The following is a 25,809-nucleotide window of genomic DNA, read 5'->3' on the forward strand; positions in this document are numbered from 1 at the left end:
CTAAAGCTCCTCCTCCCCTTCAACTCTACCGCAAGCTTAGAGTCTCTGTGAACCCACTACCAAGTCAAATACAAGAAAATAATTGTATTTAATTGCTCTTGTAGGTTCCACAAACACTATTGGCTTAGTGCAATATTACTCTTTGTTGTTCACCCCAAATCCAGGAGTAATTAAGAAATTACACTGGTGTCAATAATTATTGAAGCTAAAAGTTCTAAATTACATTGGCAGGATACAGAGGCAAATCTCAATTCAGGGCCCAATCCTGCAAAGAGACACACCTGGGTCTGAATCCTTTAAAGGGACATTGTCAAGACTTTGTAGCATAACATTGGAATTGTTCAAATAGTGTGTTTAGCTGACAGAAAGAACGTTCTGATTTCTAAATATCTCCTGTTTGAATATATCACTCCACGGCACAGAAATACTTTAAAATAGTCTCTCTTTTGTGGGACCTACAAAATCACAATATTTCAAACTGCCTTTTTTCCCCTCTGCAGTTTCAGTTAACAAAGATGATTTTCAGAGCTGTGCAGACAACACTGAGGCTGCTGGAGCACGATCAAACATGGTTCGGCATGATAAGGTGTTCTATAAAGATTTACATGTTAAACGAAGAAATCCACTTGACATTGTCTGTAGATTTCTCTAAAATAATTCCTTTTAGTTCCTCTCAGTTTTTATGTACAGGAAAGAAAAAAGAAATATAAACTCCAATGTACATGCCTTCACTGGCATTAAAAAAACCTCACTATCTATTGAAATGGGAATGGTATTTACAATTGTAAAACTCTGAATATGTTTTGCTATATCTAATCAACATGTGGAAAATATGCTGTTCACAACTGTGGCACTATGGTAAATAAAACCAGACATGGCCTATTGAAAACATCATGGTGACCCTCCGTGTGCCAACTTCTTTTTATATTATTAAGCTGGTTATGGAGAAAAAAAAATCTGAGATGAAATCTGATTACAGAAAATACTATCCCTCTGAGTGAATTATTACAGAACCTTTCCCTTTTACAAACTATTGTCGCTCAGTATATTTCCATCTATCAACTACAATGCTGTCCAATCAAGTTTTTCCACTGTATTTTCAGTGCCACGAATTGTTTTCTTTTCTTTTGGTTATTACATTCTCACGTATCAATAAAATGTTCTTTTCTTGCTAAAGTGTTAGCTTGTACCACTTCATAGACAAACACTGGCACCTTTACATTATGCATGTCATATAATTTGCAGTTGATTTCAATACTGGATTATCCCTTTGTAATCAGCCTTGGATTATTTGACAATAGATGTCATGAGGAAGGGAGGAGGAGGGAAGAATGGAATACTTTATGCATGCCAAAGGGGCTTTAGGAGACACGACTTTTGAAATGAAATGCACGTTTTCCAAATAATGATTTAACATCTGATTTTGCATGTTTTGGCTATTAGTTACTGATTGACAGGATTATTTAGGTCAGGTCATTGGAAATGTTCTAACTTGCCCTTTGGGAGCTACATTTTAGAGAATTCCATTGCTGAATTGAATTGCTGAATAATTCTGTATTTCTCTTCTGTCTTCCTCCATAGGAAGACTGAATAAACTACAGATGCATATATTCAGTAATGAATCACCTATACATGCAGTATATCCCACACTATACAGGAATGCATGAAGCATAAACATTCAGTCTAGTGTACTGAAGAACTAGTATTAGCAAGAACACAAAGTCACAGAATAAACTAAAAAAACCCACTGTTTTATTGTGACGTTGAACCCTTGTTGATATGAATGATTATGGGTACTCTTGACATGTATTACATAATGTCATGGTGTAGGATGGCACTGATTATCATCTGACTTCTGAGAATGTTTAATGGTCCCTACTGACCTCAGTGCATTTTGGTAAGTCACAGAAATTTCATCATCAGGTTTGTGTATACAGTTAACAAGTAGTTGGTCTTTATAAGCACCATTACAAACCCTCACATTAAGGGTATTATTAATCTAGTTTACAAATGCTTCATTGATAAAAATAGCATGATTACAGTATACACACACTTAATTTACATGTACTGTATTATAGGCATAACTGAGATAAACTACTGAGCTAACTTTGGTTGATTGAAGTATGTAGACTGAATAATTGCAATTTTGGCTTCTAAGTTGTGTAAATATTACAGTGCATTTATAAATCTAGATTGAAAATTTATGAGCACCAAATGGATATCATAAATGGCTGACCTAGTAAGTTGTAGTTGGAGAAGCAAAGTTTAAGAATTACAAAAATAGAGAAGTCCATCAGTTGAAAGCATGTTCTTGTACCTCTGCTGAAATGATGTGTCTCAGCATCAGTGGCCAACCTCCAATGATAAAAGTCCCAGTTTTCAAGATTCAACATATCAAGGTAGCTCAGCTACACTTTAAGAAGCCTGAGAAAGTGGTTGTTTTGAGCTAGGGTATTCATCCTGTACCTTGCTTATGTAATAATATAATAGTGCTCATTCATACAAATGTACTCATGAAAGATTGTACCTATGATATGGAGAATCTGATTGGGAGGAACATTCAGTCCTACCTATCTATCTTTGGTTTTAATTATTTGGTCTTTGGTTGATGAATTAATGAAGCAAAATCTGAATTTTCATTTTCAGGTTATCTCCCAGCTCACCACTGAGGTAGTCTTTGTCATGTTTGTCTTCAAGCTGGTTAAGTTCCTTCTTTTTATAGAGAGGAATACTACTGATTTGTAATGAGTAGGTTCCAGGTATTGGCTTCTTCTTTGTGAAATGAAGGTAGCTTATCCCTTCCTTCTGATTGATTCTAAAAAAACCGTCTTCGTTTCCAGAGTCAATTAAATATCGGTTGTGATTTGTCAGTGTTGAGAGAGCGGGAAGAAGTTCCAGGATGCGATCTTTGTTATTAAGCCCAGAGATGTTGAATGAAAAGATGGCTGTTTTTTCACTATCCCAACTGGCAAGACTGACTTCTGGTTCCATCTCAGGTTGATCCTGCACAAGAACACTAACATTAGTCTCTGCTTTGTCACAGAACAGTTTCATCCATTTATAAACATTTCTTTCCAACTTAAGAGGCCATCTAATAAAAAAGTTGAAAAGAAAACTATATTGTTGCCTGTCTTAAACGCCAGGCAACCCCACTTGCTCCAACTGAGTTGCAGAGGGTCTAGGTCAGATCAGGATTTGAACCTTGAACTGAGCAGTTAGTCCTGTGTATGAAGGCAAAAGAAAAGAAAGTCTTAGTTACTTGCAATTAGCATTCTCTGTATGGGTCATCTCAGGCATGCACTGAAAGACGCTGCATGCTGCACATGGCTCTCAGAGCCTTTGAGATGATGCATTTCAGAGTTCAGACCCTTTACTCACCCTCCACACACCTGTGTCGCACTTCCCAGTCTGTCCAAAACAGTAGTGAAGTGAAGCTAACAATGAGCTGTGTGAGGTAATGTGGTTTGTGGAGCAGGCAAGTCATTTACATGCGTGTGGACTTAGTTTTCTTCTTTACCAGCTTTCCTCTACCTAGGCACTCTGTTGGAACAGGCTTCCAACAGCTTCTGTGCCACAGACGAAGGGAGCTGGAGATGAAGTGGGTGTCAGCTCTTGCCTCCAAGGACACATCTACACTGAAGCCGGAGTTGTATTTTCCTGCTTGAATAGATTGCACTGACTTTGATCGAGCTAGAGCGATAAAAATAGCAGCGTAGCTGCTGTCGTTAGTGGCAAGAAGTATTAGGTGCCCTGAATACAACCGAGGGTCTTGGGACAGGATTATATTCAGGGTGGCTAATGTCTCCCACCACTGCACTGTGGCATCTACGCTGCTATTTTTAGCACACTTGCGCTATCAAAGCTAGCATGTGTACATCTATCCTGTGTGGGGGACATTACACCTGCAGTGCCAGTGCAGACACAGCTGAAGTCAAGATGATTGAGCTCATATAAGACATGAGCTAAACTCCACTGAGATGCGTTATTAGCAACATTTCTATAAGGCAGAGTTTCAGGGAACAGAAAAGAATGTCAGCTGGAACGATATTAACTTGGAAACTTCCTGCAGCAGGCAAGGGTATGCCAGTGTAATTCTTCAGCCACAGGGACAAATTGTCCTTCATCAGCTAGCAAACATGCTAAGCTTTGAAACCTTGATGATTTTTAGGGAACAGTTATCAAACCCGTGGCATTCCAGCTTGCTTCACAGTCAACACAGCTTCTTCTTCAAGTATATTTATTGTGCTTTACTAAATCATTGATCTTGCAAGATTATACACTTTGCACCAATTTCAAGGGGCCCAGAGAAGTGCACCCAAAAAACTTTTGCGTGGGCAAAACCCCCCTACTTTTGCACATGTGGATCATGTACCTGTGTACACAACTTGGCTTGCACACACAAACTTGAGTTATTTTACATGTGTGAAGGGTGTCCCTGATACCCCGTGTTAGCACATGAAAAGAAGAGATATCTGCACATGCAAATATATATACGCTGAAAACATGCAGGACGCTTAGCTTGGTAAATGTGCATGTGGTACAGGGACATTTTAAGAGGCCCTTTAAAGTTTTCTGGGTTTCACTCATCATGATGCACAACACAAAACGAAGAGGGCAGGGAATGAATTAAATGCCCTTGGATCTGGTGCCATTTCTAATGTAAATTAATTAAAATTTCTCAAAAAGAAGAATATGAATTTTATAGTATACATTAATTGAAGGACGTGCTCTGGCCTGTGCTTTACAAGAGTTCAGACCAGACAATCACAATGGCCCCTTCTGGCCTTACAAACTATCAAAGGAGCCAAATCCTGCAGCCCTCAGTTAAACACCAAGGTGAGTGAGAATTTTGCCTGAGTCAGAGTGCAGAATTTAGTCAACGGACATGAAAAGTTGAACCTGCCACTAGGACTTCTTGTGCACAGGCACTGTACGGTGCTGGAAACAGGAGGAGTCTAATATTTTTCTGCCAGGCAACTTAAGAACAGAACAGGGTTATGACCGTTTGAACACCGAAGTTACTCGCTTTCGTCAATTCAAAACAAACCATAAGGATGAGGCTGATGCAATGTTTATTTTCCTTTGAATCGATTTTGAGGAATGTTTACTAAAAATGAAAAGAAAACAGTCTCCCATTGGAGGGAGTGAAAGGCGACTTGTAAATAGGTGCAGCTAGTTGCATGACACACTGTTTTTCACGTAAATACAGGTTGTTACGTCATCTATTATTAACATTATTTGGTGCAAGAGGAGGAGGGGGAGTTGGCTGAGCAACACAGCAGATTGTAGTAATTTAAGTTTCACAGTTACCCCAACCTAAAGATGTACATTAAACCTACTCCTCCAGTGATCTTCCAACAATTATGTTCTGAATTCAGCTACCAGCTCCGCTATCTGGGCCACACAGGGAGAACATTATTTGCCTGACTGTCTCTGACAGTCTTTGGTCCAAAGCCAGAGTTGTGTGTGACCAGAAGCACGTCCACATACCTCGTGAAAGGCTGCAGTGACTGGATGCACAGCAATCCCAGCAGTTTCTGTATTTAGCCTTTGGAACACAATATTTTCTTTGGAGAGAGTCCCACAGGCTCCATGCTCAACAGTCCCTTTCAGTGGGGGACTCACCCACTCCCAGAACTAAGCGTCCTTGTTTTGAGACCACAAGGTAACAAAAGTGTTCTACACTCATGCTGTCCTTTGACATAGAGAACTGTCCTCGCTCTTGAGCTCACCCCTTGCTGGAGAGTTTGATGGGCATTTAGCTTTAGTGTTTGATAAGAAACAGGAAATGAGCAAGTGTGTTAGGATCTTCCAAAGATCCAAGGTCTGTACTTTGTAGGTTGCACATGAAGTTCTCCCTGATGACTGTGAGTATCTTCAGAAAGCCCCCCCAGACATGCAAAGTCCCAGAGAAACTCCTTGGGCCATGTTGAACTTACATGCCTGGTTGTAGTCTGAATTTTTCCCTCTAGATTCGTTCTTTGCACCCTAAGTCTCTAATTCTGGCTCTCAGGAAACAGCTCAAATCCCTCCCCAAGAAGGACAATTACCTCTGCTTCATTTGCAATGGTTTCATTAGTGCTTCTGCGCTTCCTTCCTCTCTTGGGATAACCATTGATTTTACATTCATAGCACGCCTCGGGGGAGAGAGAGTTGTCATCTACTTCATCGCTGATGGGCAATTCTTGACCATGACCATGACCTTTACCCAGTCCCACTCCAGAAACACAGTGTCTGATGAATTAAGAAATGCAAATTAGTTCCATGAAATTAGTTCCACCCCTCAAGAAAAAACCCATACAACATTAAGAACTTGTATTGCTCTAAACACACACAAAAATAACGTAGCCAATTTATGTGGCAAAATTCCTACTGAGGTCAATAGGCCAAATTCTCTTCTCAGTCACACTTTGGCTTCAGAGAAATTGGCCCAATGGGGCTTTGCCTAAAAAAGGCCTGCAATGTTTGGCCCTATGTAAACACTTAATGATTCATAAACACAGGCCCTGATTTTCAAAAGTAGCTAGTGATTTTGGGTGCCCAAACCGAGACACCTTGATGGGGCATATTCAGGAAGCACTGAGCCTCTTGTCTTAAATGCCTCAAGTTGGGCAACCAAAAATCATTAGTCACTTTTGAAAATGGTGAATGGGACAAAGATCCTGGCCTACAAAGTGCTTGAGCTGAGATTCTTCACACACCTAAAAGTCCCAATGAAGCTAATGGAAATTTAGGCACCCAAAGACTACAGACCAAGGTCTGTATTTTGTAGGTTGCACATGAAGTTCTAATGAGCATTATTCTCTTATTTTTCATGCCAGCATAGATATATACAGAAAATAATTCCCTTGGAACTTCAATGTCATTCAACGAGAAACTCAGGACCACTCCAATATAAGGATATTTCATTCTAATGTCATCAGTAAAAGACTGGGATAATAGTGATTGTCTTTAGAGCCATACAACTCCCCTTTTCTTAGAGAGGAGCTCTATGCTGCACAGGAATCAAGTTCATACTGAGGGGGAAAACCTCCCTAGTGCACAGCTCAGGTACGTGGGGTAGGTGCTAGAGTTCTTTGTAGTAGGACAAAAGGAAGGGAGGAATCTTCCCTCCCAACAGGAGTGTCTCAGCAGACACTACTCCAGCTTGTAGTATCCTTTGTGGCCCTGAACCAAACTTCCTTGGCAAGGCCTAGAGAATTCATCTTGCTATAGATCCATCATCCCCACCTTCACCTCTCCTATGGCCCTGCCTCATCTCCCTTGCAGAACTTGGCTCCAAGCATGGGAGGGAGTGTGAAACTCTTGAACGCCTTCCCCAAATCCTACCCCTTTCCCAGCAGCTCTGCTGCCATTGATTTTGCAGCTCCACAGCCAGAGGCAAGGGAGCAGATTTTGCCACCTAATGCCTATTAGTTTAAATATGAGAAGCCCTTACCCTTGTCCTATCCTGAAGTAACCAGGTGGGCATCCACAGACATAGCCACCATCAGTATTTGAACAACCATAACTGCATGGGGCTTGCGCAGAACTGCATTCATTGACATCTTGGCAGCCTCCACTAAATTGTTCATACTGAAATCCGGCAGGGCACATACATTTATAGCTTCCCAAAGTATTGTGACAAGATGCTCCTCCACAAACGTGTGCACTGAGGCATTCATTTTCATCTGGAAGGGAAGCACAGCAGATTAGAGACTGGCTTTTATCCTTAGGACTAATTCAGCCTATCCCTCCCCTCTGTAACTTTAGAAAGGCCTAACCTTGATAACTGAACAGATTCAAACATGCTGCCTCATCAGATGTCCAAATCCAAGAACAGGGCTCTGCCTCATCCCTGGCTGCTGCAGCAGGCCCTAGGAGGCTACTGCAACCAGAGTAACACAGAGCAACCCTTGGGCTACTCTATACCATACCAGAAGCTGTTTCAGCTCTCAGCCAGCCCAGCTCAAGGGAGCAGAACAGTAGCTTAAGTGCCACCTTCCCCCCCGCCCCACTTCTCAGCTATGCCAAGTGTAAACTTGATGAAGCTGAAGAGCTGGCCTGGTAACACCATATTTATTATATTGTAAAACATTAAGGGGAAAGAGTGAAGAAATAGAGCACGACAGTTTCTGTAACCACTGAATCTTCTTTTGATTCAAAAAGCAGATATAGATGAGGTACAGTTCCTTACAGAAGAAATGAGCAGGAAAAGCATAGTATTAAAGCACCCTTTGCAAGCATATGTAAATATTAAAGGTGAACAAAGTTTGGACCTGAACTTTCCCCCAGTTCAGTGGTATGGTGAGTTGGAGGTCAGGTTGGACTCATCTACAGTAAATATATGGCTTATTGTTCAGGATGTTTTCTCCAATATGGCAAATTGCAAGAGTGCCTTGAGATTTATTAATGCTACTGTTCTGTGACAAAGTTTAGCTATTTTTCTATATTTTAGAAGCAATCCCTTAAATTTCTTGCAATATTGAGTTATGGCTTGGCACAAAACAGAACTGCCTGGGCTAGAGAAGCAGTCACACACTGTACAAGGCATGGGAGGAACCAAAGCATTTTTTGGTGATTAACTAAATGTGTGTTGCAGCAACATCAGAAAGTCCCTGTACACTTCATGTAATAAGGTCAAAAAGACATAAATTGTTTGCAGAGCCAAGATTGCCAAATTACATGAAAGAAAGATCTTGCAAAAAGCCTATGACACAAATTCTTCCCCTGTGGTATGCCCAGGGGCCCCAGCTTAATATCTAACCATACTTAAGACATTCATATTCTTACATTCAGGAACCAGTAGAACCTAGAGCCTGACCTTGACTCCCTGAAGTCCATAGGAGTTTAGTCATTAAATAAAACGAGGACAGGTTTGGGTTCTATGTCACTAACTATGGCTCAAACCTACATACTTAATTGCTGCTGAACTCATAGTTATCTTGCCTACAGTATGGATGTAAATTTGGGCTAGAAGAAGGTTATAGTAACCACAGCAACAAGGGAAGTTGAACTCATTTTACCTAATTTTGAATTAACCTTTTTGATTTTTTGAATCAAAAGAGTTCTCAACCTTTTTCTTTCTAAGCCGCCCCCCCCCCGCCCCGCATGATATAAAAACTCCACGGCCTGCCTGTGCCAGAACCTTTCCTGTATATCCAGTAGACAAAAAGCCAGAGCTGGCATTAGGGGGGAGCAAGCAGGGTAACTGCCTGGGGCCCCACGCCAGGGGGCCCGCAAAGCTAAGTTCTTTGAGTTTCGGCTTCACCCAGGGCAGTGGGGCTCAGGGGCTTCAGCTTCAGCCCCAGCGAGTCTAACAGCGGCCCTACTCTCCGGTTGATTTTGGCAGACCCTGAAACCAGCTCGCGGCCCCCCAGTGGGCCCCGGACCCCTGGCTGAGAACCACTGAACTAGAATTTAAGTATTGATTTCCATTTATAGGGGGATTGTGATGAGGAAAAGGAGAAAAATCCAGTGGAAAATGATATAGTAAATATACCCTATAGAGAGGATCCATTGGTATCAGCCCGGCTTATCAGGGGCTCACTCATTTCTAAGAAACATTGGTAGCATATGCTTCACTTTAGCTAGAAAAATGGGTTTCAACTGTGGAATCATCCTACAAAGACATGGGTTTCAACTGCAAGCAATAATGATCCAAAATATAGTTTGAGAGAGTTCCTCCATCTTTGATTCAAGAGAGCTGGAAATTACAGTTTATTCTTTTCAGGTTGTTTTTAAAAAGGGTGAATTAAATCCCAATTTAAATCAAATCTCCCGCTCCCCCCACATTTAATTAAATCTTTCCATAACCAAACCATTTTTGAATGAGCCTCAAATTCCCCTGCATGTAAAACACACCAAGCGCTGGAGCAGAAATGTCTAGACTCCCTATCCAGGGCTGTGTAATATGTCAGAAAGTTTGGTAAACATAATTAAAAGCAGAGACCTCCCTAGAGCAGCAGAACGATAATGAACAAAGGCATTTTTATATGCTCTTAAAAACAAACAGAGCCAAACAAAGAGTTATGAGGCCCTTAATTCTCAAAGATGGGGTCATCAAACATATCTCTTTAGCCATCCATGCAAAACTGCAGCTTGTGTGGAACCTAATTAAATCAGACTGGAAATACATGCAATTCTAGCCAGCAGAAAAATAATGTGTCTATCGTTTGAATACGGCAGGTTCATGTTGCCCTGCTGCAGTATAATACAGAGTTGTTTCCTAGGACTTCTGAGACAAGTAGGGCCCAAATCTGTTTGCTGAAATCATATTGAAGATAACATTCTCCATGAGTAACCCCACTGATGTGGGTCACAGCAACTTGGTAAGTAACCAAATTTTAGATGGGGACCAAATGTTTCATTTTAATCTGCAGGTGAATTTATTTCCTAACACACTGAAGAACCAATAGCAGAAACAGTGTTGGGTAGGTGCTCCTTGAGAATTTTACCCCTAAGGTCTGGGGAAGTATCTTTGGGCAGATACAGTCAAATCTGGCTGAATTTTGACAAATCATGTTTTAGATTTGTAATGTGAGCAAACCTCCACAAAGCTTTAGGAGAACCTATCATTCACGCATGTGATCTCAGTAGATTTTAAAGCTAGTTCTCAGACACAACAGTCCAGTTGTAGGACTGTAGCTAAAAGATGGAGATGCAGATACAGCAGGATTGTTCTGGAATATTAGATGCTTGCAAAGTGTTGTGCTAGATGTTTAATCTTACAGGTCTATTACAATCCAAATACAGCGTTTGATTCTGCCATTTGTTATGTGTCGACAACTCTCAGAGTCCTGTCTGAGTAATGACTGAGAGACCAGTGAGTAAGGTTTTCTGCATTTGGGCCATGTCTGAGTCAACAAAGTACTTCAGCATATGAGTAGTCGTTCTCTTGAAGTTAATGGGACTACTCACTAGTACACACTTAGCTCTGACTAAAGTGCTTTGCTGAAGCAGGGCTTTGGCCATTGGACTTCAATGGGAGTTGAGAGTGCTCAGAATGTCACGAGAGGGCCTCAGTATCGTATCAGGTTTGCCTTCTGCTGGACAGAGTTTTATGAAATACATGGCTAAACAAAATACAGAAACAAACCTCCCCCCTCCATCTTGTTGCTAACACAATTATGGTGTATTTTATTTTGTTAACAAAGACAGTGACTTGCCAACACATTGGTTCCACTGGTAATGCTGGAGATATCCGTGTGGGCAGCTACACCTGTATCCTCCAATTATATTCTGGCAACCATGCTGGCACCGGTGGTTTCCATCACATTCATCAACATCTAAAAGGGTGACACACAGTCCAAATGTCAGGAATTCTCTCTTCTCAACGGAAATATTAACCATGTATTTTCCGTGGTTTCTAAAAAAGGGTTTTTTCTTTTCTTTTTAATCCTACTGTCCTTCAAAATCAATGTCATGTGATCAGTGAGGAGAATTTGTGAAAGGTGGGCAAATATGAGTGGCAATATAAAACTGTAAGATAGAGGAATATCAGAAGAGGAGTAAGCTAACTTCAGTGGCTTCTTGTGTTAGTTCCCTTGTCATTTGGGAATTATTTTATATGACACAAAATGTGATCATCTTTTTAAAAAATACTTTTAAAATTGAAAGCAGTGTATCCTAGAAACAGTGGCCTGCGAAATATTTTGCTCAGAATTTAAGCAGTATACATTAAGTATTGTTGCATTCCTTAAGAATGGAGCGTTTATGACTGAATGGAAGCAGTGGCACACAAGAAGATCTAAATGAAGGCCATTTAAAAAAGAATATAATGTGCATTTTAAACCTGTATTGTAAGATTAAATAAAATTTGTCATAAAAAAGGACTGGTTTTTATTAAACATTTCAGGTTCTATCTTTCTGAATCTTTTTCTTCGCAAATTCTATTAACCTTCATTACTCAGGCATCAATCACTCTTCTACTTCACACATGCAAGAAGTGAATTACACGCTGAAATTGACTTTGCACAGTGCTCCTTTGTGCTTCATACTGTAATCCTTCTTCTAAACTAGACAGAAAGAGCCAAATTCAGAGCTGGTTTAAGTTAATGGCATTGCATGCACTTGCTTATTCCAGCTTTGAATTGGCCCCTGGATGCAAATGACTTCAAATAACTGGGTACAGCTCCTACTTACTTCAATGAAAGTGACACTGCATAGCTGAGAGCAATGCGTGTGAGTATTTCCTTGCGTACTCACATCAGATGCATGCTTACTGTTCCCTTCTTCTATGGGGCATGTATACGAGGCCAAATTCATTACTGGCGCATCCACTGAATTCAGTGAACTTGTGTTTGCTTTCACCAGGGCTCAATAGGATCCACACAGTAGAATTCCCTTCCACACTCACAGACAGAGCCATCAGAAAATCAAGGTGTCCAGGATTCTCACCTCATTGTCTGTGTTTTGCTTTCTGGATATCTTATTATTTGAATGTATATCAAAGCTGATCTACAAATAGCAACAACTCCCACGGGAAGGGAAGGGGTTCACATATTCTGGGGCAAAATTCAACAGGAAGCCACCAAGCAATGTTCAGTTTGGAACAAAGGTGCTTGGCTCAGCACAGAGGGAAAATCACCGTCTCCTTATGCATTTGGGGAGAAGTGAAGGGAAATCCAAGAGGAACCCTCTTATTCCCAAAATTCCCACTGGGGCAGCGAAAGTCTGCGTGCTGTTGTCTTTGAGTTTATGATGCCAGATGCCCCAGGCTCATCTGTTGGTCTTCTATTGTTGGGACAATCTCTGGTCTTCTATTGTTGGTCTCATCTCTGGTCTTCTATTGTTGGGACAATAGAAGACCAGAGGGCTCAAGCTGTCTGTACTATTTACTGTGCCTACCTTCACAGCTGAGTCCAGTCTGGTCAAGGGAGAAGCCACGCTGACATTCACACGTGAAGCTTCCTGGTGTGTTCTGGCAAATACCCCTCGCCCCACACAGATTGATTTCAGAGGCACATTCATTATTATCTAAAGGTAAAACAGATGAAAGTATTACTACTGTTCTGCAAGGTAATTACTCATCTTGAAGATGATCATTCAAGGATGTTAATAGTATAAGAGTGCATGAAAAGCAGAGAAGAAACGTAAGTGACACAAGACATTGACATGACTGACACTGCGCTCTTTTCCATTCTGTACCTTGCACCAAAGAAATGGGAGAGAGAAATCCCTACTTTTCCACTTGACAACACTAGCAGGAGATACAATATGAAGAGAACTGCTCTCAAACCTTCATGCTGGATCCTGACTGATATTCTGCTCTCCTTGTGTACACAGCATGGACACTGGTGCCGTGGGAGCGCAGAATACTGGAATCAAGATCCAGATTGCAGAACCGAAAAGGAGAGATTCTATTTTACATTGAAACTGTTCTAATATGGATGTATACATCGATCAAGTCATTCAAATGTAAACATTTAGGGCCAACTTATTAAAGATACCTTAACATGGCACCCAACTACAGGCACAACATTGAAACTGCTGATAACTAGTGAAGAAAGGGCCAGAAACATGCACAGTGCTATCAGTGGACAGTCCTTGCACTTAGGGAACTCAAAGACTTGAGTGCAGGAAACAAGGGAAAGGGGGAGGGAGGAAGGGCCTTTTTTCCACCTCTGCCCCTACTCTTTCATCCAGTGCAGTCCTCCTCTGTCCCTAGGTCTCTAACTACCTGATTTGCTAGTGCATTCATATAGACACCTACACACTCTCAGTTACACCAACAACTAATTGCAGGTGCAAAATATAGAGGCTGTTTAAAGAAAACATGGCTCTGTGCACAAACATATCAGTTTCTTCTACAGTAAATAATTGGTACTAGCAGACACAGCAAAGAAAATTTGTTTGCACAACAAACTTATTAGGCCAAATTCCATCCTTTGTGGCTCCCCCAGTGTAAGTGGAGCAGAATTTGGTCCAGTATTTCAGCATAAACAGCCTCCATTTCTGCACCTCATTTCTTCTGGGAGATGAAGTCACCATTCTGTTACAACACCATCAGGAATGAGATGCAATAAGAATCCTCAAATGGGAGTTTCCACTTCATGAAGAGCAACGTCCAATGTCACTTACCAATACACGCTGTATGATGCTGAGTGAAACCAGGAGGACACTTACAAGTGAAGCCCCCTATGGTGTTGACACACAGGAACTGGCAGTTATGCTGTTTTGTTGCACATTCATCGAGATCTGAAAGAGTAAGCCAACATTCCTTCCATTTTCAGTCCCTACCAAGGTGCTGACATTTCAATGTCGACACTGAGAGAAGTGGCTGCAAGTTAGCAGTTCAACGTACAAATATTTTGTAGAAGAGTAAAACGTAAAAGTACATTTCACAGGCCTGGCCCAGTACTCTAGCAGAGCAGCACGTGCTACCAGTCAGAGGACCTTGCCTGATGTCAGCTAGTGGGACAGGAGAGCTTCAGGCAAGTAACATTACATTTTGATTGATTTATGTAATGCCCTTAATATCAAAGGGCTGAGTAAAGCCCCTGTAGGTTACAACAGCAATTCCAAACTTGGCATAGGAAATGCCATTTTACTTTGTCATTATTGTTTAAATAGTTCCTTTGGGATTACAGCCCACTTCAGCAGAATACAGTTTATAGCCTGCTGGAGCTCCTTTGGAAGACAATTGACTTCAGTGGTAGCAGGCACATATTTTGTAGTAGCATCTATCAGACAAATGATAACGATGGCTCTGATGCTGGAGTGGGTTCCCTTAGTGCAGGCTCTGATGGGCAGGCAGAGTCCTTTTTAATAGAGTAGGACTCCATGTGAAGGGAGCTAGAAGCCATTGAAGGATTGGAGATCTGACCTAAAAATGCTTTTACAGATTGAAATAATGCGGGCCAGAAGACAGCATATTGTATAAATTACAGAAATTATGGAGCAGATTTTCAAATGGTAGAGTCCCATTTGCATGTATATTAAAATACATATGCAAAGGTGCTTCCACAGTATTGTGCACCTTTACCACAAATACTCACAAACTGGATATTGCAGATGTGAACAGGAATTTAAGTGCACAGCTACCTAGTTGCCTATGCAGTTGCAGTAAATGTATGTGCACTTGTGGATGTGCAATTGCACAAGCTCCTCTTTGCATGTGGAGCTCCACCTCTCAGCATTGAAAGAATTGGTTCTCTAGGATGAATACATGTTAGCATGCAGCCATAAAGCCAGCAACAAAGGGAGAGCAAAATGGAAGATACTGGCAACAGAGAAAATGTCATCATTTTAAGATGAAATTTGAAAAGAGATGGAAATTGGATAAGATGTAGAGCTACAGAGACACTCTTCCAGATGACAAAGCCTGCAGAAGAGAGGTCTCTCCGATCAATGGTTTTGTCAAAAGAGACAAAGAGGAGGCAGAAGCAGTGGAGAGGAGGAGAGACAGAGAATATCCCTGAACTGGATCTGCATGGGGGCACCAGTGAGGCTGTTTGAGAAATGAGGTTTATTGGTAGTTCCTCTTGGGACTTGTGAGAAAATGGGCAGCAACAGTGGAGAGCTTGATTGTAGGACACTGGGACCTGAAAAAGCCATGGAGCCGGGAGTTGCTTTAGACAAGAGAAGGAGAAATGAAGGCACAGATGAGGGTTTCAGAATTGGTGGAGTCAAAGCAGTTATGTGCTTAGGCAATATAGACTCATAGACTTTAAGGCCAGAAAGGACCATCGTGATCATCTAGTCTGACCTCCTGCACAACGCTGGTCACAGAACTTCACCCACCCACTCCTGTAGTAGGCCCTTAACCTCTAAATTATTGCCTCTTCCTGTCAAAAGGCAGTTTTGTAGACAGGAGAGGTGTGGGAAGAAAGGTGAGGGTCGAGCATGATGCCAAGGTTACTGGGAAATGGGAGTAAAGGAAGGAAATGGAGGAGACAGAGTATTCTCCTCTCCTTCATTTTCCTCTCTCATCCAGTGCTGCAGGAATGGTTAGTTAAAACACTGCTGATGCTTGACAATGTATTGCAAACATTCAGTCTGAGCTACTATAACTGGCATTAATTAAAATGAAATTATTATTGCAAGGCATGGCTTAAATCAACATGCTTAAAATCAGAAGAAAAATTACTTATACCAGGGAGCAAATATTGAGAAAGAAAAGTCTTAAAAAATATTCACTGCTATAGTTACTGTGACTAGAATATTCCAACTGTCTCCAATATTTTTGGGCTCGCCTCTGCTCTCACATTTACTCCAGTTTTAGACAGCAGAGTTCAGTGGAGCTACTCCTGATTTACACCAGAGTCAGTGAGATCAGAGTCAGACCCTTGGCATGTATGTTGGTAGCTATTTGTCTGTGAAATGTATCTTTGGGTAGATACAGTAAAATCTGTGAAACGTAGAGTTCCTTCATTCAAGTTTTCACCTTTACAGCTTCTCCCATCCTCTTGTAAGATGTACCCTTTTGGACATGAACACTGGTAACTCCCTTCTGTGTTCTTGCAGATGAAATTGCAAGGCTTAGGGGACTGGTTACATTCATTCAGATCTAAAATGAGAAAAAAACAGACTATTTTTGGTGCTATTAACCAAGATTTGTAATGAAGAGTTAAAAATATTCAGGAGATTATTTCGCACAAAAATATTCCCCCAAAGCCTGGTAACAAGTGATGTTTTGTTTTCCTGTGATGAAAGGAAACCCTCATTTCTTATTCCTGTAAATTTCCATTCAAGTTCATCTCTTCAGTAATGTACTGGCAGGTGTAAAATAATGGAAAACCTACCGATGCAAAGGGTGCCCGTTATATCTGGAGTATAGCCAGGTTTACATATGCAGCGATATGATCCTCTCTCATTGATGCACTCTCCATGCCGGCAGACATCGTGAATAACCTTGCACTCATCAATATCTGCAATGCAATAAATATAAATTCAGAGAGAAGACAAATAATAGGAAATTACTGTACCTGATTTTAGTGAGACTACTGTGTTTTGACAAGAAAAATGCAACATCCAAATAATGAAATGCTCCATGCGTTTAGGAGGCTTGTATCTTTAGAAAGAAAAATATGGAAGGATTTAGGCAATGCAGCACAAATTTAACATTTAAATGTAATGAGCAAGCTTTAAATGCAAATGAATAACTAGAGTAGGAGGTCCTATCAAGAACCTCAAATAAAAGACTTGTTCAAGCTTCCATTTAAGCCAGTGACAAAGCTCACATTTTCTTTTACGAATCTGACCCAAAGAAAATCAACAGGGATACTTCAGCATATTTGCAAGTGAAATTTGTGTAACATTTTCAAAATCACATAAGTGACTTACGAGCTGAAGTCCCATTTTCAAAGATCATAGGGCCAGGTTTTTAAAGGTATTTTGGTGCCTAAAGATGCAGATAGGTGCTTATGAAAATTCCACTAGGCACTTGTCTGCTTCTTTATGTGCCTTTACAAATCTGGCCTTTATGTACTTAAGAACCTACCTCCAAAGTCAAAGTGACTTAAGCACTTTTGAAAATATTATCCTTTATGTATTATGTTTCTTACAGGTTTGAGAAGCTGAGTGTAACACTGCAGCATAAACTCTGCTGCTGACAGCTCACAACACCACTGAACATCACTGAGGCCTACCTAGAGCAAGCTAAAGTCCCTCTTTTCCAATATTGCATGTTTTAAAGAAAGTTTTCCACTTCCTTCTCCAGGGTTTTCTAGTTAGCACTGCACACTAGAAAGAAAACTTCACCAAACGATGCAATATTGGGGTAAATGGGACTTACCTCTCCAAGGCTCCAGCACTTTTCATGGGGTGTGTGCATGCAGCTCACCAACCAAGAGCATGCTGGGGCATCACACTGAGCAGGAGCCCATGATCTTGGGGTGGGGAGAGAACAACACTTCTAAGAGCTGGGGAAAAAACACCAACGCTCAGCATCAGTGACTACTGTGCTGAAACGTCTCCTGGGTCATTTGGAGTACTCAGTGGTATGTTTAATTATAGATCCTGGTAACTCCATTGTGTGTTTTTGTCCAGTTATCTTTAATCAAACCAAACAGGTAATTACACCAAACACAAATGCCAGGTTTCAAGTGTCCTCCATTAGGCACAGACAAAAAGTTCAGATCTGAGTGTGCAAACATCCACGGACACATAGGTGCTGGAACTAAGGGTGCTGCCACACACCCCTGGCTTGAAGTGGTTTCCATTATATACAGGATTTACAGTTTGGTTCAACAGCTCTCAGCACCCCCACTATAAAAACTGTTCCAGCACCATTGCACGTTCATGTGCTGGACTACCTGATGTCTGCATACAAATGTACGTCCTGCCAGCGAATGATTTGGGGAGCCTGCTGAAATTTGGGATTTAGTTGGTGCCTAACCACCTGAGTTGGCTGCTCAAACACCTTTTTGCCTATGCACGAAGGTCCTCAGCAAATTCTGCATTCTTACCGTTGGAAAGCTTGCAGAAAATTTGGACCTAAATGTCTATGCGTTAAAATAAAGGATTTCTGTGTGCTCAAAAATGCAGCAAATGGAGTTTACACTTTATCTCTTGATTTCATAGTCACTAATGTGGTTTTTTGATTGCAGATTTCCCCTTAAACTTTTACAGACAGAAGTACCTGCTCCATTGGTCATGTATCCTCGGCCATGGGGGCAAAGCTTCTTAAAGGCCACGGTGCCTGGGAAGGGGCAGATCTCACAGTTTGGCCCCCAGCCACGCCCGCCATCACAGCAGCATTCAGACTTTGTGACAGAGTTCCTATTGCTTGATCCAATCTGACACAGACTTTGTAACACTTCAGTGAAGCAGTAGCCCTCTCTGTTGTCTGAAAGACAAATTATGTTGCAAGTAGAGTACTCGTGGCAATGACTGTAGGGGGGTCATGACATATTAGGAATTTAGTCAGAAATATCAAAGAAAGGGAAGCATACTTAACCCTGGGACTGCGGAAGTGAAAATGAAAGTCTGGCAGCAGCAAGAAAGAGAACATGATGTCTGAGGGAAACAAAGGAGACAAGAAATTTAGTAAGAGGGTAGGAGTGAAGTCACAGTGTGCCTAGAAAAGTTGCACTTCTGTTTGAACCCAGAGAAAAGAAGAAGAAGGGCTGACTGAAAATAGAACGATCACAGACAAAAGGACAGAGTAACTCCCTTCTGATTGATACTAATCAACAGGAGGCTTTCATAATAAGCCAGTGCACTCTAACCAACTGATACAAGAGTACAATTAGCAAAGGAAGAATTTAGTGCCAGAATGGTGCCTAGTGACAGAGGGCTCCACCCTGCAGACACTTAGGTAATCCCGCTGAGTTCAAACTCTTTAGTAGTTCTGCAAAAACAATAATATATTATTAGCCAGTGAAATAATCCCAACCTACTGCAAACTTCCGGTACCAAATGAGATGCTAGTTGGCTTTGCTAAAGCATTAACCTGGTGCTTACCAAGGCATTCATTCTGGGTGTCACTGGCAGTGAATCCTTCATTGCATTCACATCTGTAGCTTCCTATTGTGTTGATACAACGTCCATTCTCACAGATCCCAGGTTTGGTTTGACATTCATTTTCATCTGTATTTTTTTAAAAAGATGTGACAAAAAATAAAATCCATAAACATGTTAGTCCAGGAGTCAAAAAAAAAGTATGAAGTTTTGAACTTTGAATATATTCAGCCTGTGGACCCGATTCTCGACTGCCTGTGTCATCATTAACCTCTGTGCAAAGAGAGTGTACAATGCGGCCTGATTCAAATTCTCCATTCACTAACAACAGTGGTAGCATTTTACACTTATCTTCCATATGTGGCCACATATGGAAGGCATTGGAGAAGTAGGCTCTCCACGACCCTTTACCTGCATTTATGGGCACAATTATACAGGTAGATGAGTGATTCTCTCCCCTCCCCCCAAATTCCTAAACAATTAGTCAAGTCCAAAATTGCCAATTTTTCTCCAGAATCTGGCTCTATTATCTGAAATTCAGCTCAGCTCTGCTGGGAAAACGATTATCTCACAGAAGTTTAACACCACAGTTTCACTTACCTACACAGCCCTCACCATCCTGTCTGCGCTGATATCCTGGTCCACATATGCACATGTAAGTGCCAATCAAATTTTTACACTCCATTTGTTTTGAGTCACAATCATGAATTCCTTCTTCACATTCATCCTGATCTGAAAGAGTTCATATTACAGAATCATACATACTTACAGAGAGAGATTCTCATGGAAACTCATAATAATGAACTCTTCATTTTGAAAGTGAAATCACAAACAACTTCTTTCTGCTGTGCTAAATTAATAATCGAAAAATACTGGCCTGGAGGTAACTGATTTCACTTAAGGTGGGTAACCCTTTACATTGATACTATTACCCTTTTCATAGATTAATATATTTTAAGACCAATATAATCAACTAGTCTGACCTTCTCCATAATATGAGCAGGCCATAGACTTTCACCCAAAATTTTAAACTTCCCTAGGATGACCAAAGAGCAAGTGTGAAAAATCAGGAAGGGGGAGGAGGGTAATAGGTGCCTATAAAAGACAACCCCCCCAGATATCGGGACTGTCCCTATAAAATTGGGACATCTGGGCACCCTAATCTTCCCCTCCAGGGCTCCCCAGGGATTTGTACCTGGGACTGTTAGCATTGAGAGAATTATACCCCAACTTGTCTGAAATTACAGTATCTTCTAACTATGAAACCTTACCTCTGCACATTCTCCTGTCTTCTCTAAGAACGTAGCCAGCTGGACACTTGCATTCATATGATCCGTAGGTGTTCACACATCGGAAGGCACACAGTAGAGAATTCTGAGCACACTCATTTACATCTGTATTCAGACAAACAACCATATGCAAAGTGAAACTTGCTTTTGCAGAAGACGCCAGCTGAGAATGTATGTAGTTTAGTTTAGTTATAAATCAGAGATGCTAAATTGCTCAAGGTTAAATTTTACTGTCAGATCTGTGATTCTACTGACTGACTGTACACTTCTGCACAGGACCAGGGCCACAGAAATCCCTACTTGCCTAGATTTCCTTATGGGAGCAAGGCAGCAGAAATCACTGCCTGCAGCATCTATCTGGCAATTGGAGTAGTTTCCAGCTTTGTACTACTAAAATACAATCAGTGTTAAATCAACACCTGCCCCCAGATCTTGTTTACTCTTACACGTGTTGTTGATTCTAGGCATTTTATTTTAGCTACCAACAAGACAACAGACTCTTCTGTAGCCTGCATTTTACAAAATATTATCCTTATTGTGACCAACATCGCCTGAAACATATTTATTCATGTGCTGTGTAAACTGAACAAAACTACATTTAGTGTTTATGCATTTGATTTACCTCCCACTGAAGTCAATGGGAAACTTTCCACCAACTTCTGTGGGAGTTGGATGAGGCCCTAAGTGCTTATTAACAGTGGCGTAAGCCAATCCAGTGGTAGAATTACTTTCCAGTGCATTGCTGGAGAGAATTAGGTTATGTCAGAAGGTCTGAACTCTCACATCAAAGCCGCATGCATAGTGAATACAATCAGTAACTTTTCTGGAGAGGGTACTGAATGGAACTTGCTTATGTTACTCCCAACTGGGCAATCCATCAGCACGCACTAGCTCAGAAAGTGAAGAAGCTGCTCACTTACCTTTCCAGTTAGAAACAGGGTAACATGGTAAAAGGATTCACATTTGGATTGGGATTCCTGTATTTGAAGTGCTGATGAGGCTAAGGTCTGCCATAGATAGTTGGAGACATCGCACAAGAGTATCTCTAGTTTGCCTGCTTTGGCACCTCAAAATTTATCAATTGTTCCTGAAGTTACTGATGGTTTACCATAAAACTGAAACTGAAAGACCTGCGCATTTGAGAGTCTCACCTTCACATGTCATCATTGGTCCTGGCTCAAATCCCTCATCACAGGTACATTCAAAACCACCTACAACATTCCTACAAGTTCCATTTCCACATGGATTTCCAACAGAGCATTCATCAGTATCTGCAAGCAGTTAAAACAAGACATGAATGCATGTTACAGGAGGCTGAAGTTGCAAGTATCTGACTCTGATCACGTGCAAGGATTCTGCATTATTCATGAGCATGAGAGTTTAAAAACAAGGAATCAGTAAGGGTCCTAAACTGGAGTTGCATCTATCACTACTCCTCTTTATTGTTATACTTGGGGAATTAGGAGTCATTACAATGGAATACAACACTTTTACTTACCTACACATTGAGCTCCCTGAAGGATATAACCAAAAGGACATTCGCAGCGGAAGGATCCATCCGTGTTGATACACTGCCCAAATCTACAGTTATCTGGGTCAAGGCACTCATCCACATCTTAGCCCAGAAACAAAAATGAAAGGGCTACAGTTAGTGAAATTAATTAAATGCCATTTTTTAGACTAATCTAGCATGACAAACATGAATTTAGGACTGAATATTCCACAACACACAATGAAAATATTTGAAAGGAGATTAGCTCACATGAGGGACAATAGGAACTTTCATGCCAAATTTTCCAAGGGCGGCACATAAGTTGCAATGATCTTTAAGGTTGGATAAAGAACCTTCTTAAGAGGGGTCCCAGTGAGAGGAAGCATCATGCTATAGTAGCTATCTCACTCTCCTGATATCAAAAGAGTTACCCACAAGATTTGGGCTAGAGTGTTGTTTGTCTACGGAGGGAATTAGACCCAAGAATGTATACAGGTGAACTGGGACTCTGTGGTTTTAGTACTAAGAGATTAAAACCATTTCTTACAGATGAGCTGGTTATAAATGTCGGTAAGAAGCGGAAATATGCAGCTTGGATCCCTTCTCTAGGTTTTTCAGATTTCTCCTGGTATGTCTGGTCATTATAATTTAAGACAGAGAACGGTCTCCTCAAGGTTAATTAATGGAGTGGGAGAGAAGTTCAAGTTTGAATTTTACATTTGTATAAATAATTCCATGCAAAGCGTCTGTACAAAACAAATTCAGGGCTTTTGAAAACATTTGCAGAGAAGTGATTTTTAATTGGAAGAGAGGGTGCCTGATGGACAGGAAGTAGCCTGCTAGAGTTATGACCCTACGGTAATGTTCAGAACACCAATCACTTACCAAGCCGTGCATCTCCTGGTCCAATAAGGATGCCAATTCCAAATGGACAAATTTGACGAAACGCCTCTGTAAGTGAAATGCGTATGTTAAACCATGTAACAACAATTAATTACAGATAAATATATTATCAGTTTAACATATGGTGGGACGCAGCTTTCATTTATATGTTACATTTAAGAGGGTGTGCGTGTGCACACACACACACGTACACATACACACTCAAATGTGGTACATAAAGTATATATACCTACACTCCTTTACATATAAAGCAACTGTATTCACTTCATTTTTATCAGGTACATATATAATCTTACAAACAATTAGCATTGTTTATTTTATCCTTATGGAAGACATTAAGTAAAAGATTTCTATTAAAAGCAGTAAAATGTCAACAACGGTATTCTTTTTTCTTGTAACTAAAATTTCTGAAGAAAATACAGCCTGATCTGATTGTAAACCAATTTGTTGAATCCTGTAGAGCCACAAGTTAATAGCTGCCTTTTATACATCAAGTATTGATTTCAGTACAGATGAACTGAGACAACAGCACCTCAGCCTATCTTAGATTTACAATAGAATTAGTCTGATGTCAACAAACCACTTGAGCTCTTTTTGCAAGATATCAAATGGCAGAAGTCGTGCAAGATCAGGTTGCTGTCCACTCTTTGGTGTGGAGAGCATGTTCCCCCTTGTTTATATGAGTCAGTTAGCACACTCTGGACACTTGAAAAATAAATAAAATCATAAATTTCCACTACACTGAACCAAAAGGTAATGAGAATGGAAATGCTCACAAGATTTCCATCAAGTCAGATTCAGAAAATAGAACCCTTATGATTTTGAGTTAGACCCAGGACAAAACCCTCACACAAGCTTTGGGGTTGAATCGAAAACCACCCCTCATCCCACCCAGCCATAAAATTTGTGCAGGAAAGTAGAGTCTTGGATTTGAGATTAGATCAGACCCACCTTGAGATATTATTTATCTACTCTACACTCAGAATATAACATAGTTATAGTTGCAGATGTTTTGTCTCATGGCTTAATTTTAAAATATTACCTACACTTTGCTGAGATTGTATAAAATGAAATGAAACAAAACAGAACGGTGTATGATAGCATTAAAAATCAATCAAGTGCCAGACCAGCTGTTCCTCACAGAGAGTGAAATTCAGCCCCATGTAGAGTGTCAGCAAAAGGGCTATGCATCACAAAGGCGTTTAAAGTAGGGCTTAAAATGGGACATAAGTGATGCATAAGCCTTAGTCTGACCATGTGCTCAAGGGCACATTTCACATGGACTGCATCAGGGAATACAATACAAGGTTTAAAAAATTTGGCATCCTCCATACTAAGGGAGTTTTCTAGGTTCAGAAATTTGTAAGCAATTTCTTTTTTAAAGATGGAAAAAAATAAAGAGCCTTGATCTTGTCATCTGAGAACAATTCAGACTGGGACAAATGTATGTGTAGGCACTTCAGGAAAACGCTCTGAAGCTCACCATGCTTTTATAATTCACTCTACCTTTTTGACTTGTACACAGATAGACCAATTTAATCACCCACGCTTAGGGAAGAAGCCTTCAAGAAACAGCACAATAGGGAAACCTGATGTTTTGTTTCTTGGCTTCTGCTCAACATCTCCATGATTTGTTCATGAGCTGAACTGCATTAACACATCATTGAAAATAGTAATACAGTTAATCGTGATTTGTCATTCTGAATTAATATACCTGTAACGTAATAGCACTGACACTGTGAATTCCCTAAGTGTCTATTCAGTAAAAAACTGTACACCAATACTTTAACTGAGCACAGCCTGTGGTTCAGGGCTATCCTAAATCAGGGCTGCAATGAGTAATCAGTTTCACTGTTCCCCCTGTTATTTGAGTCTTTCATAGATACAGGATGGAGAAAAACTTTTTAGCAATCAGAAAATGTGCCAAAGACAGGCAAGGAGGTTCAGAGAGGCAAGTGTAATACTTTTAGCTCTACAGTTTTAAAAAAAACTGACTAGATTTCAAGCTTATGGTGGCCCTTCCTAGATTTCATTTTGTTTAGATGAAATTCCCTTGTATCCCAAAGGTTTTTAAACTAACAACCTAGCAAGGACTTAATGCTATTCTACCAAAATTTAAAAATAAAAGATGCATTAGAAAACTCCAGAACAGAGACTTATCTGACTGACTTTCCATAAAATAACCCAGAAATGCTACAAATATTTTTTGAGAAACAGGTATGTTGTATGGTTTCAGAGTAACAGCCGTGTTAGTCTGTATTCGCAAAAAGAAAAGGAGTACTTGTGGCACCTTAGAGACTAACCAATTTATTTGAGCATGAGCTTTCGTGAGCTACAGCTCACTTCATCGGATGCATACTGTGGAAACTGCAGAAGACATTATATACACAGAGATCATGAAAAAATACCTCCTCCCACCCCACTCTCCTGCTGGTAATAGCTTACCTAAAGTGATCATCAAGTTGGGCCATTTCCAGCACAAATCCAGGTTTTCTCACCCTCCGCGCCCCCCCCCACAAACTCACGCTCCTGCTGGAAAACCTGGAAAACATGGTCTCTGTGTATATAATGTCTTCTGCAGTTTCCACAGTATGCATCCGATGAAGTGAGCTGTAGCTCACGAAAGCTCATGTTCAAATAAATTGGTTAGTCTCTAAGGTGCCACAAGTACTCCTTTTCTTTTTAGGTATGTTGTATGCCTTTCTATAGCACAAAGGTCTTTACTTCATCAAAAGAAATATT

General features: G+C 40.7%; 1 protein-coding gene across 6 annotated transcripts in view; it reads right to left on the reverse strand.

The window, feature by feature from the left end:
• Positions 1 to 1,730: 1,730 nt before the first annotated feature.
• FBN1 (fibrillin 1) overlaps positions 1,731 to 25,809 on the reverse strand; it is a 217,648-nt gene continuing 193,569 nt past the window's right edge. For 5 of the 6 annotated variants that reach the window (XM_048867767.2, XM_048867769.2, XM_048867766.2 and 2 more), the window contains exons 52-66: positions 23,050 to 23,115; positions 22,171 to 22,287; positions 21,824 to 21,943; positions 20,655 to 20,777; positions 19,984 to 20,115; positions 19,387 to 19,512; positions 18,563 to 18,769; positions 16,725 to 16,850; positions 16,367 to 16,489; positions 14,062 to 14,178; positions 12,829 to 12,957; positions 11,148 to 11,267; positions 7,439 to 7,670; positions 6,051 to 6,234; positions 1,731 to 3,003 (exon numbers count right to left, since the gene is read on the reverse strand). In XM_048867767.2, the coding sequence (XP_048723724.1) occupies positions 2,614 to 3,003; positions 6,051 to 6,234; positions 7,439 to 7,670; positions 11,148 to 11,267; positions 12,829 to 12,957; positions 14,062 to 14,178; positions 16,367 to 16,489; positions 16,725 to 16,850; positions 18,563 to 18,769; positions 19,387 to 19,512; positions 19,984 to 20,115; positions 20,655 to 20,777; positions 21,824 to 21,943; positions 22,171 to 22,287; positions 23,050 to 23,115 (2,312 nt within the window). In that variant the 3' untranslated portion in view covers positions 1,731 to 2,613. Of the gene's footprint in view, positions 3,004 to 6,050; positions 6,235 to 7,438; positions 7,671 to 11,147; positions 11,268 to 12,828; positions 12,958 to 14,061; positions 14,179 to 16,366; positions 16,490 to 16,724; positions 16,851 to 18,562; positions 18,770 to 18,880; positions 18,940 to 19,386; positions 19,513 to 19,983; positions 20,116 to 20,654; positions 20,778 to 21,823; positions 21,944 to 22,170; positions 22,288 to 23,049; positions 23,116 to 25,809 lie in introns of those variants that run through there. The other variant, XM_048867773.2, reaches the window with a different exon arrangement.

This window comes from Caretta caretta, chromosome 10, assembly GCF_965140235.1.
Source record: "Caretta caretta isolate rCarCar2 chromosome 10, rCarCar1.hap1, whole genome shotgun sequence".
NCBI lineage: Eukaryota > Metazoa > Chordata > Testudines > Cheloniidae > Caretta > Caretta caretta.